The sequence below is a fragment of the Chrysemys picta genome, unplaced genomic scaffold (genome assembly GCF_011386835.1).
Source record: "Chrysemys picta bellii isolate R12L10 unplaced genomic scaffold, ASM1138683v2 scaf402, whole genome shotgun sequence".
Lineage (NCBI taxonomy): Eukaryota > Metazoa > Chordata > Testudines > Emydidae > Chrysemys > Chrysemys picta.
Window position 1 is genome coordinate 33140 of NW_027053109.1, and position 12074 is coordinate 45213.

Consider the following 12074-nt stretch of genomic DNA (forward strand, 5'->3'; position numbering starts at 1 on the left):
GGTGGGCTATTTCCCTGGGCTGGCGACAGAGCCGGGCTCTGAAATAAAGCAGCCAATTTCCCTGGCACTTTCACACTCATCTCCCTAATTCAGAGAGAGTGGAAGAGAAAGAGTCATCATCTAAGGTGGGATTGGTCTCAGAGGAGGGGGCTTCTTTCTGTAGGGTCCCATTGCCCAGCAGAGGGAGTCTCAAAGGAGGGGCCTTGTTACTATTGGGGTTCCTCTGCCCTTCTACAGTGGGTCTAAACAGAGAGGCCTTAGTCCTCTAGGCGTCCCAATGGCCAGCTGGAGCTAGTCTCCGAGAGGCTTGTTTCCATGGGGTCCCATTGCCCAGCTGGGTTCTTACCCCTCTTCTGCACCAGGAGCCTGTGCAGCCAATATATCCCACCCCTGGCTTGCCGGCTGATGTCCTCGGCTGGGTGGGATACATGGAGACCCAGCTGCAGCACAAAGTCGCCTGCCATGGAGAAGTCGGAGGAGGTCTGGTGGAAGGAGGAGAGGGGAATCCATCAACCTTCTCCCTTCAGCTCTCCAGCGCCCCTGGGCCAGAGCTCTGCTCCCACCCCTCTGTAGGAGGCGCTGGGCGAGAGGAGCGAGAGCTCTCTGCCCCCATGGGAGCTTGGAGCAAAGGGACCAGGGCAAAGGCCCTCTATGAGCACTTACTGCCTAGCTGCTCCAGAATAACAAGGGCCCTGAGGCCAGGCACAAATCTGCCAGCCAGTGGCCTATGGAACGCAGTCCCTTGCGGACCCAGGGGGACCAATTAGCCATGGGATGAGGAACTTGACTCAAGCCCTGACTCTGCAGGATGCTGGGGTCAAAGGTCACTTACGTCAAATCCAGGCAGGGAGGTGGCGAATTCGAGCAGGGCAGCGCTGCTCTGTATGGCCCTAGCTCTCTCCAGGGCCCTTTTTGATGGGATCCAGACATGGATGTGCTGCGGGAGAAGGAGGCAGGGGAGGGTCAGTGGGCAGGCGTACATGCTCTACAAACGAGCCTCTCCCGGTCCCCATGGGACTTACACCTTGCGCTCAGGGTGGAACAGCTGACCCCTGGTCGCAGAGCTTGAAAAGGGGGTCCATGACACTGCCCACGTCTTGCTGAGCACAAGCTCATCGTCTCTCCAGGCTGGGACAATGGTCAGTCTTAGGGCTGGTCCGTTCGCCCTGAACCCCTGATCCATGAACAGCACGTCAGGATCAAGGCACATGCCCTGGACCCCAGACCCCAGCTGCAAGGGCCTTGGTAGGATGGATGGAACGGCCGTGAGGACAATCCCTCCGGGAACTGCAGTGTCCCTAGGACAGAAGAGCTGATTCCCTGAGGCTCCTCCTGTATCTCAGGGTCTCCCTAGAGAGGAGCCAGTGACTTTTCTCAGAGGCCCATGTCCTGCATCTCACAGGGGTTTCAGTCTCTCAGTCCCCAGCCAGGCCTGCTGCGCACTGTTAGTGCTTAATGCAATCGGGCAGAGCGCTGGCTGACAGTCCCAGCTCCTTCCCCCTGCACTGGCAGCTCTGGGAAAGTGTGGCCGGCTGGGTCCAAGCTGGAAGGACACAATGGAAATGTGGCTCTTCTAATCTCTCGTTTGCTGCCCTCCCACAGGGTTCAGGGGCAATTCCACCCCAGACCGTCCCATTCTACTCACCTCCAAGAGGTGCTGCAGCTTCTCCAAGCTGGGGGTCTCGCTCAGCAGGCCCCTGAGCATGCTGTCCAGGCTCTGCAAAAAGCTCTTGTGGAGAGCCTGCAAGAGGAGGGAGCACCCGCCAGTCAAGGGACATGGGGCCACACCAGTCAGGGGACAATTAGGAGGATTCTCTAGGAGCCCTGGCAAGACTCAAAAGGCACATCCTGGCCTCTCCCATTCACATCACTCCAGAGAGACTAAGCAAAAGTTCATGGCCGGATGCCTGCTGCCTCTTCAATCCTTGCTCTTAGCAGTTCTCTGCACAGCGCCTGGTACCCAGCAGACTATGGAACAGCCAAACTGCAGTGGGTGGGAAGTAGGATCCCCGGGAGAGTCCAGGCAGCAGAGCACAGAATGAGGAGAGGAGGGAAGGCTGGGATCAGCCACGGAGGGGTAATGCAATCCTCTCTGGAGAGAAGGGGCCCCCACTGCCAGTTTCTTGCGGGCCTGTTCCCAGCTCTGCTCACCCCTCCCCTATTCTCAGCAGCTCTATCAAAGTGAGGGAGCAGGGACCAGAGCCTGCTCCTGCTCCGGGGACAGAGAAGTAGGATCAGGACCTACCCGGAAGTGGGTGGTGTCGTTCCCAGTGCCCATGGTGAAGATTTGATGCAGAAGCGCGCTCAGGAGGCGAGATTCCAGCTCCAGGGACAGTGGTAGCTTCAGTTTGCTGGCAGAAGAGAGGAGCCTGTCGTACACTTTGCAGCACCAGCATGGTGCTGGCACTGGCATGGACATCACCCCCTCCCCCACAGTGATCCCCTCCCCACGGCCACTGTAACGTTCCTGGAGTGAAATCCACCCCCCAGCCAGGAAAGAGGGGACGTTCCCGCCTCCTCTGCTGGGGGATGGGAACAGCCACATCTGGGGGTAACCTAGGCTGAGGAGGATCTGTGACTCCCAGCTCTGGGCCCGATCAGCACCAGGGTTAGGGCAGCTGGACGGGAGGGTCCTGATACCTGAGGCTGCAAACCACGTCCATGGAGCTGGAAATGATGGAGCTCGGCTCTGACACCTCAGGGAGAATTTCAATCAGCTCCTGGGAGATCCCAAGGAAACAAAACCATGTGTGAGACCAGGCCTCGCAGACCCAGAGGCACTTCCCAGGGTGGAGGCCAAAGTGCTCTGCAGAAACAGCCAGTGTCACCCCCACCCCCAACCAGCTGGGCCCCCCCATTCCTCCCATCCATCAAACTTCCTTCTCCCTCTCCCACCCAATTCCCCCCTCCCCTCCCCTCCTTTCCCCTCCGGGCTTACAATTCCCCACTGCCAGCTCCTGATCAGTGTCACAATTATCCCCTTCCCTGCTCCCCAGCCCTCACCCCAGGAACCCCTGTCCTCTGCTTCCCCCTCCAACCCAACTAACGCTTCCTCCCATGTCTGGCTGCCTCGCCCCAGGGGCCGGGCACGGGGTCCCACTCACCGCAATGCTCTCCACAAGGGCCGCTTTGGAAATATAGGGCTCCAGGGTGTCCCACCCCTGCTGCTGTGCCAAGACACACAGACTCAGCACAGCGTCGAGGAAGCGGAGCTGATGGGCCCTGTTCCCCATCAGCTAGGAGTGGGGTGGGGGGAGAGAGAGAGAGCCTGTTACATAGGGACCTCCCCGCCCAACCCAAACCAACTCCAGGGCTCAGGACCTCCATGGGGTTGGACAGGGAAAGCCGCCCCTTCCTGAAACCAGTGTTGCCCGGCACAGACCGGGGTTCTAACTTGGACAGTGTCTGCGGGGAGCGGAAACCTTGGCCTGTGTGGGACAAATGTCCCCACTTTGGGGTGCCAGAGAACAGAGGAGACGTGTCCCCCCATTGGGGGTGAGGGATTCTCTTGGACAAAACCCCCGTGCCTGGGTGGAGATGGAACAAGGGGCAGGACGGACTCGGTGGCAGTGCAGCTGGGGGATTTTTGTACCTTATCTCTGCCCTGGAGATACTCCTGGATCTCTGTGATGATGTCTTGTTCCAGGGACACATCTTCCTCCTCCTCCTCTTCCTCTTTCTCATCATCATGGGCACTGGGGGGCTCTGCACCAGGGAGGGAAGGAGAAAGTATAATCCCTTCTGCTGCTGGGGGGATGCAGTGGACAGAGAAGGCTCCATGTTTCCCCCTTCTCTGTAAGAAGCCCCATGGCAGCGCGGGCCCCACCCTGCCCCTGCGAGAGACGCCCTCAGCCCCATGAGCCTCAGGGCCCCGTGGCAGTCACCCCCCCCGCCAACATGATCAGGGAAGGCTGGAGATCCCCAACTCCACCCAGCATCCCCTGCCGCGGAGTGTGGCTGTGCCCCCCCCACTAGTGTTAGTGGGGCTCACATGGGTCAGTCCCGGCACCTTGGCGAGCCGATGGGCACAGGGGGTTACTAGTCCCCCACCGCCCCAGTCCTCCTCCCTTTCCCCTGGGTCTCCCCTCACCTGCAAAGAGGGAGCATTCATCCGCACGCCTGTCAGACCATGCAGAGGAGCTGCTGGCCCCTCGGGAGTACGAGAAGCTGCTGGTGTTGGTCCCAGAGTCGCTCAGCTCCTCCTCCTGGCTGGCGGGGGGCTCCTCAGGGACCAGGGTGGGGCTGGTGCAGGGCTCCTCAGGGGCCAGGGTGGGGCTGGCGGGGGGCTCCTCAGGGGCCAGGGTGGGGCTGGCGCAGGGCTCCACAGTTGCCAGGGTGGTGGGTGGCTCCTGCTGGGCCCTGGGGTGCAGCTCCTGGCTCCTTGGCTTCCTGTGAAGGAAGCCCCAGAGCTGCCTTGCCCGGCTCCTGCCCTCTCCTGGCTCCCTCCTCCGTAGCTGTACCTGGGGCCACCTCCATTTGGGCCCAGAAGGTGCCTCAGGGTCAGCTAGGGGAGCTGGTGTCATCCACTTCCTGCAGCATGCCAGGCAGCTCCTCTGTTTATGCTGGCCACCAGCCTCTTCCCCGCCCGTGGGGCCAGAGGGGCCGCTCTCCTCCTCAGAAAGCCGGATGTTCTTTCCCTCTGGCTCTGGAGCCACCTGCCTGGCCTTCCTCCTGAGCATCTGCCTCAGCCGCTCCATCCTGGAACTGAGTGGGGAGCAGCCGTGAGTCTGGGTTCAAGGCAGCCTCTCATTAATGGGGCCTGCCTGCTCCCCTGCCCACCTCCCCTCCGCTGAGGCAATTCCTCCTCCCCACACATCCCACCCCAGGGCACAGGAACCCTCATCCTGGGGAACAAACTCTGCCAAGGGACGGGCTGGGAGCCCTATTGGTGGGATATTTCCACCACACTGGGGATGGCTCTGGAGAACTCCACTTACTTACTCTAGATGGGATGGAGCTGGATGGCAGATGCTTGCTGTTGGTCCTTCCTTTACCCTCCTCCTCGATCCTCTGCACCCAGGTGGCCTAGAAGGGGTGCTGCAGAATCCCCTGCCAGCAGGGCAGGGGGTAGAAGTGGGGAGATCGAAAGTGACTGTGAAAACAAGACAATGTTTTATTGCCAGGGGATGGATAAACTCAGGCGAGCAGCCAGGGATTCACAACACTGACCGACGAACAGAAGGACACCTCCCATCTCAAGGTCTCCTAGTATCTCACGCACATTCCTGAAATGTGAGGGCCCAAGGGCTCTAGGGGAGTGTCTCCAGCCCCACTGTTGGAAACAGAGGCCTTGGCAGGAAAAGCCACTGCCTCAGGGTTGCACTGGGAGTCAGGGATAGAGCCGAGGATGGAGCCCAGGAGTCCTTTGTCCAGGCTCCCGCACTAACCGCTAGAGGAACACTCCCTTCCAGAGCTGGGAAGTGCTAGTCTCCCTGGCTCCGAGGGTGACCTGTTGTAGTGACTGACGCATTTGCTACTTGTCCCCCATCCAAAGCCAATAACACATCTCTGTGTTGGCAATCATGAGTTAGACCTTCTCAGCACCCCTCTGTCTCCCGCAGCTGTCAGGTATTCCTTGGATTATGGAGGCTTGGATGCTAACAGGACTGGAATTTGTTACTGGCTCCCTGGGTGGTTCTAGCCAATGAGGGTCTCAGTCTAGCCTCAGAGGCCCACACCCCCAGACACTAAAGATCAAGGTGGATTGATTTCATTCCAAATGATTTGTATTTGTATTTTTGAGTGATTTTCCTAATGAAAGATTGATTCTCATGAAATTCTAAGTGGTGGCCGATGACAGAACAAGGAGCAATGGTCTCAAGTTGCAGTGGGGGAGGTCTAGGTTGGATATTAGGAAAAACTTTTTCACTAGGAGGGTGGTGAAGCACAGGAATGGGTTACCTAGGGAGGTGGTAGAATCTCCATCCTTACAAGTTTTTAAAGGTCAGCTTGACAAAGCCCTGGCTGGGATGATTAAGTTGGGGTTGGTCCTGCTTTGAGCCGGGGGGTTGGACTAGAGACCTCCTGAGGTCTATTCCAGCCCTAGTCTTCTAGGATTCTATGAATAGGTAACCATTAAAACATGCTGGTTTTGCAGGATACATAAGAACAAAAAGGTTAACTGAAACATTTGTTTTCATTTCAAACACACTGAGGTAAAGAAGTATCTCTAGTTCGTGCATTGAGCTGATTCTTCCTGGTCATAAACCTCCTTCCATATTTTAGAGGTAGTAGCTCACATCTCCTCCTCTCTAGCGTTTATTCATATATTACAAGAGGAAAAGAAGCCTTCATTCTTTTTCAACTCCCAATCAGTTTCTTAAATTGGAATGAAGTAGCTGCATCAACTGAAATGAAGAAAATAGTCTTTTTGCACCTGCAGAAGAGGCGATTGCTGCCGAAATCTGGCTGAGTATTTCAACAACTTCTGCACCCCCAGGTGCTTAGGCCATGACTTCCAACAGTTCAGTGCTTTGACTTCCTCTGAAACTTGGCAGCAAACATGGACTTCTTCATCGATGTATTTATTTCAATGACTTTCCTAGGCTAGAGCAACTATAGGCCTTAACATAGCTTGTCATAGTTTCAAATTTTATACTTGATAGGTTTGTTTAAAAAAAAAACCTTTTTAAATTTAAATTTAAAAAATCCAGTTTAAATTTAAAAAAAAAATCTCTTTGGGGGGGTTTTGGTTCTGAAAAAGCCATTGATTGGTATTCCCCTTGATTTTAGAAGAACTACGTCATTTGAGAGAATCATAAACTGCTCATATTCTCTTAAAGGAGAGGAGGCAGCAGAATTCATCATATCAGTAATTTGTTGCAGCTTATTTGCTCAGTCTTAAACAAACAAGTGTCCAAAACTCTAGTTAGTCTCTTTTATGTAGGCCCAGCTAAGAGGTGGTAGGGGGGCAGGAATGCTGTCTCCGTCCCTGAACCAGTATTAATTGCACAGGATATTGCCACAAAACCTCCATTTTACTGCCAAATTCTCTAAGCCATTCCTCTTCTGCGCTTCCTGGTTTATACGTTTCAAATCTACAAAACCTTCCCCTTGACCGTCCCTGCCCAGGCGGTGCAGCAGGCAGAGGAACCCGAGCAGTAACACTGTGACCCCAGAGGTAACTCAGCCCCCCTGTCACTCACTGACTCCACTAACCCTGAGCATCAACCCAAAGCCTGCGGCCTGCCTTGGGCATCGCTCCCACGGAAACCTGCAGGCTCATTTACTGACTTATGCAAATCACCTGTGGAGAGTTAGCTCTGACTGTCTGAATTCACTCTAAAGCAGTGGTTCCCAAACTTTAACAGCCTGTGGACCCCTTTCACTAAAATGTCAAGTCTCATGAACCCCCTCCCAAAAATGAATATTTCCAGGGATTTTCAACTTTACCTGAGTATAAATTAGAAAAGAAGTGATCTTGGAAATATACAATTTGTTTTTATGACATGCTTATTACACACTATTCATTATTAATTATTATTTATCATTACAGTATTCTTATTACATTATGAAAACGGCAACACTCTTCCAAGATCTCACTTTCGTAGCTTGTATCACTTGGAATAAGCCTGTTATAAGACAAGGCTCCTATGTTTCATCAAGGAGTATCAGATGTGAAACAAGCATAAAGGTATTTAAGAAGCCAACTTAAAGAGTTCCTCCTACACAAGCATTCAGGTCTTGAGCAGTCCAGGCAAACAACGCACATTACAACAAAGTTTAAACTTGTTCTTCATAATAATTTTAAAAACAATCCTAGCTGCCTATTTCATTTTAAAAACAGCCAAAAATATCTACCTCCCTTTCCATTTCTTATAAGGAGTCTTGAAATTTAAATCTCTTCAGTGTGATAGATATGCTTGCTTTGATCTGCTTAGCTCTTGGAAGTCCAGGGGCTCTGGGCTGCTGGCCCCATGGTGCCTGGGGTCCCTAGGGGCAGCTCTGTCCGCCATTAGGGATTTTTTTCCCGAGAACCCCCTGTAACATTTCGCGAACCCCCAGGGGTTCATGAACCTCAGTTTGGGAACCACTGCTCTAAAGTCACAATGCCCTTCAGCTTACAACACCAATGTAAGGGACAAGAGGGAAGGAGGAAGAGGGAAGCAAAATGATCAAATTCCAAACACCCCCAGCGAGTCACAGATTCATAAATTCCAAGCCCAGAAGAAACCACTGCAGTCTGACTTTCTGTTTTCCTTCGGCCATAGAACGTCCCTCAAAACAATTCCCATAGGAATTAGAGCAGATTTTTTAGTAAAACACCCAATCTTGATTTTAAAACAGGCAAGTTGTGGAAAATCCAGCACAAGCCTCAGTGAATTGCTCCAAACTCTGATGTTTAAAATGCTCGCCTTTTTTCCAGTGTGTATTGGTCTAGCTTCAACTTCCAGCCATTGTCTGCTCATAACCTTTATCTGGTAAAGTGAAGAGCCCATTAGTAAATATTTGTTCCCATAGGCTCACCGCTTAACCTTCTCTTAGATTGAGCTCCTGTAGTCTGTCACCACAGGGCAGGTTTTCTAATACTTTCATCATTCTTGTGGCTCTTCTGTGAACCCTCTCTGATTTATCAGCATCTGTCTCAAATTGTGGACACCAGAAATGGACACAATATTCCAGGAGTGGTTGCACCAGTGCCCAGTACAGAGATATTGAACCTCTATACCTCTACTTGAGAATCTGCTAGGACAGAGTCCCCTATCTTGTCCTTAGAGCCTATATTTTTTCTTACCTTCTACACAGATGACGATTTCTTTCAAAAAAATCCACACCGATATGAAAAAAAATTCCTCAGAATGTCCTCCACAACAACTGTCTCTTGGTCCTCTGAGAGAACCGCGAGATGGAGACTTGCTGCAGCAAGGCTACAGGGGGTCTCTGAGGTTCCCCCTGCCCTGCATCCCTGTCCTGCCTGGCTGTTGTCAAGGGAGCTCTGTGAGGTCACAGACGCCTCATCATCTTTGCCCAATAGGCTGAGTTCCTGCCAAAGGCCTTTGTGATGTCACTGCCACACTCACCATTCCCTGGCAGGCCTGATGCCTGCCCCTGGCCAGCCTGGTTGGATGTTTGAGCTGCACCCCGGATCTCCCCACTTGCTCATTATTGATTCTGGGGAGCAACCAGGCCACCTGGTAAAACAGCAGAGTCTGTTCCTCACCCCACACTGAGTTTTTCATAGAGGCCCAGATTGTGAAACAATTCAATCTCCTAATCTGGCCTCTATACCACGGGCTATGAAATTTCAGACTCTCAGCACCCTATTAAGCCCAATTGCTTGTAATTAACTAAAAGGACCCTTCCAGAATGAAAGGCAGTTGTGATGTGAGGACACCTGGAAACAGAGACTTCACCTCTCCCGTGGGTAATTTATTCTAGTGACTTGTCTCCCTCGCTGTCAGAATTAAACGTGAAATTGACAACCTTTGATAAGGGCAAAATTTATGACAATCTTTTAAATAATTTAAATAGAAGAGAAAAAAGAACATTAAGTGGAATATGTTCACTGCCAAGTTTTTCAGACAGTCGCACCACTGATGTGGTAGCTAAGGCCCTGGAAGGAAAGTTAGCTGAAATGCTAGCCTAGCTTTGGACAGCAATAACTTCCTTGAAAGGTGCAGAAAATATTGTCTTCCTTTCAATTTATTCAAATAGTTCAGTTCAATTGACTAGTTCGTTGAAATTCAAGAAAGCCATTGGGAGTTCACAAAACAGGCAAACTTGTTTTCCTCCCTCAATCTATGGATAAAAACTACCTGTGAAGGGATGAATCTACTGGTTCATCAATCTAGAAACACGTGGAGACCAGAATGTATCATTTCAGTTCACTAACCACACATCAAATTTCCTTGGTTTAAGAAATCAGTTAGTTTTAAAAGCAAAACATTTTGATACAACTTTTTTCTTATGCTTCTCTTTCTAGCTCTGGCATAACCTTGATGTGTGACCAAAGAGAGGTCACTTCTTTTCTTTTTCCCTCTGTATCATGGGGATGGAGAAAATTCTCTAAGTCCTAGCAGGAGAGAGATTTGAGCAAGTCAGGCGTGTTAGGGCCCTTGTGCTCTAAAGGACAATGGATGATTGTTGTTTGGGACAAGAATCCCGACGGATTTGATACTTGTCCCCCAACCAAAGTCAATAGCACATCTCTGTATTTTCAATCATGAGTTAGACATTCTCAGCACCCCTCTGTCTCCCGCAGCCCTCAGGTGTTCCTTGGATTATGGAGGCTAAGAGAACTGGAATTTTTTACTGGCTTCCTGGGTGTTACTAGCCAATGAGGGTCTCAGTCTGGCCTCCGAGGCCCACACCCCCAGCCACTAAAGATCAGGATGGATTGATTTCACTCAAAGTTTTTTGTATTTGTATTTTTGAATTATTTTCCTAATGAAAGATTGATTCTCATGGAATTCTTAGAGCTGGCAGATGACAGAACAAGGAGCAATGACCTCAAGTTGCAGTGTGGAAGGCTTGGATATTCGGAAAAACTTTTTCACTAGGAGGGTGGTGATGCCTTTGAATCTGCTAGGATAGAGTCCCCTATCTTGAACTTAGAGCCTATATTTTTTCTTACCTTCTACACAGATGACGATTTCTTTCAAAAAAATCCAGTCCGATATGAAAAAAAAAAACGCACAGAATGTCCTCCACAACAACGGTCTCTTGGTACTCTGAGAGAACCACGAGATGGAGACTTGCTGCAGCAAGGCTACAGGGGGTCTCTGAGGTTCCCCCTGCCCTGCATCCCTGTCCTGCCTGGCTGTTGTCAAGGGAACTCTGTGAGGTCACAGACGCCTCATCACCTTTGCCCAATAGGCTGAGTTCCTGCCAAAGGCCTTTGTGAAGTCACTGCCACACTCACCTTTCCCTTGCAGGCCTGATGCCTGCCCCTGGCCAGCCTGGTTGGATGTTTGAGCTGCACCCCGGATCTCCCCACTTGCTCATTATTGATTCTGGGGAGCAACCAGGCCACCTGGTAAAACAGCAGAGTCTGTTCCTCACCCCACACTGAGTTTTTCATAGAGGCCCAGATTGTGATACAATTCCATCTCCTAATGTGGTCTCTATTTCCAGGGCTATGAAATGTCACACACTTTGCACCATATTAAGCCCAATTCTTGTTGTGTCTTTCTTGGCTAGATCGAATTAGCCCTGCCCCATGATATCCGATCTCCCCGTCCTGCTGGGAGCCCCCGAGCCAGGAGCACCCCAGTAGGGGCCTCCTTGCTGTTTGTCTGCCGGGCTGGTGACAGGACTTCCTCTGCGTGGGGATATCAGATGCACCTCCAGAGGCAGTGCAGAAGTGAGTGCACTGCATCAGCCCAGCGTTGGGCTCAGGGCTTTGCCCTTGGCAGCTTCTGCTCCAGTCACATCTCTGGGTGCCCGGACTCAGAGCTTCTGGCCCCCTGTGGCTGCAGCCAGTGCTGGGGAACTGGGCTCAGGACTTTCATGCCCCTCCCCACTCCTGCTGGCACTCTGGGTGTCCGGGCTCGGGTCTTCTGCCAGGCATCTGCAGCTGAGGCTCGGGGCTTCCCTTGCCGTTCCTTCTGGGGCTCAGGTGTCTATTTTTCTAGATGTCCCGAAAATGGTAGGAGCCGAGGTGCTCCCAAGTAGTAGGTAGGAGCTGAGGTGCTCCCAACAGCAGGAACCCTCCTGCACATCTGGGAACCTCCTCTAGCTTCAGAAAGGTTGCTGGCTGCTGCCCTTGGAGCCCAGGTCTGAAGGCACCACACACGTGAGGGTGGCCATGCTGTGACCCCTACAACAACCGCTGAACTCCCCTATTCTCCTATTTTGGTCGGGACCCCCATGGTTACAATACCATGACATTTCAGATGGAAACAGTGGTCAATTTCAAGGCCAGAGTGTTTTTAAATTAGTCAAACTGAGCCCTGAATTTGGTAGGGACCTGGCTATTATGGAAGTCCTAGCAGGTTTGCACTCCCGGTTCTCCTGAAAGGCCATTGAGAATTCATGCTGCCTGAGAAACTTCCCAGAATAAGCTACCGGGACTGGGGGGGGGATGAAGGAAACCAACCAAAGCCTGAGCTAGGATGGAGAGCATTGATCCCAGC

At 52.0% G+C, this 12074-nt stretch overlaps 1 protein-coding gene across 1 annotated transcript; it reads right to left on the reverse strand.

Annotated features, from left to right (window-relative positions):
* Positions 1-257: 257 nt before the first annotated feature.
* On the reverse strand, positions 258-1859 carry LOC135978684 (maestro heat-like repeat-containing protein family member 7). The gene is made up of 3 exons (XM_065579537.1): positions 1646-1859; positions 833-937; positions 258-482 (listed from the first exon to the last, which is right to left on the reverse strand). The coding sequence occupies exons 1-3, from the start codon at positions 1703-1705 to the stop codon at positions 258-260; spliced, it is 390 nt and encodes a 129-aa protein (XP_065435609.1). The 5' UTR covers positions 1706-1859.
* Positions 1860-12074: the final 10215 nt, after the last annotated feature.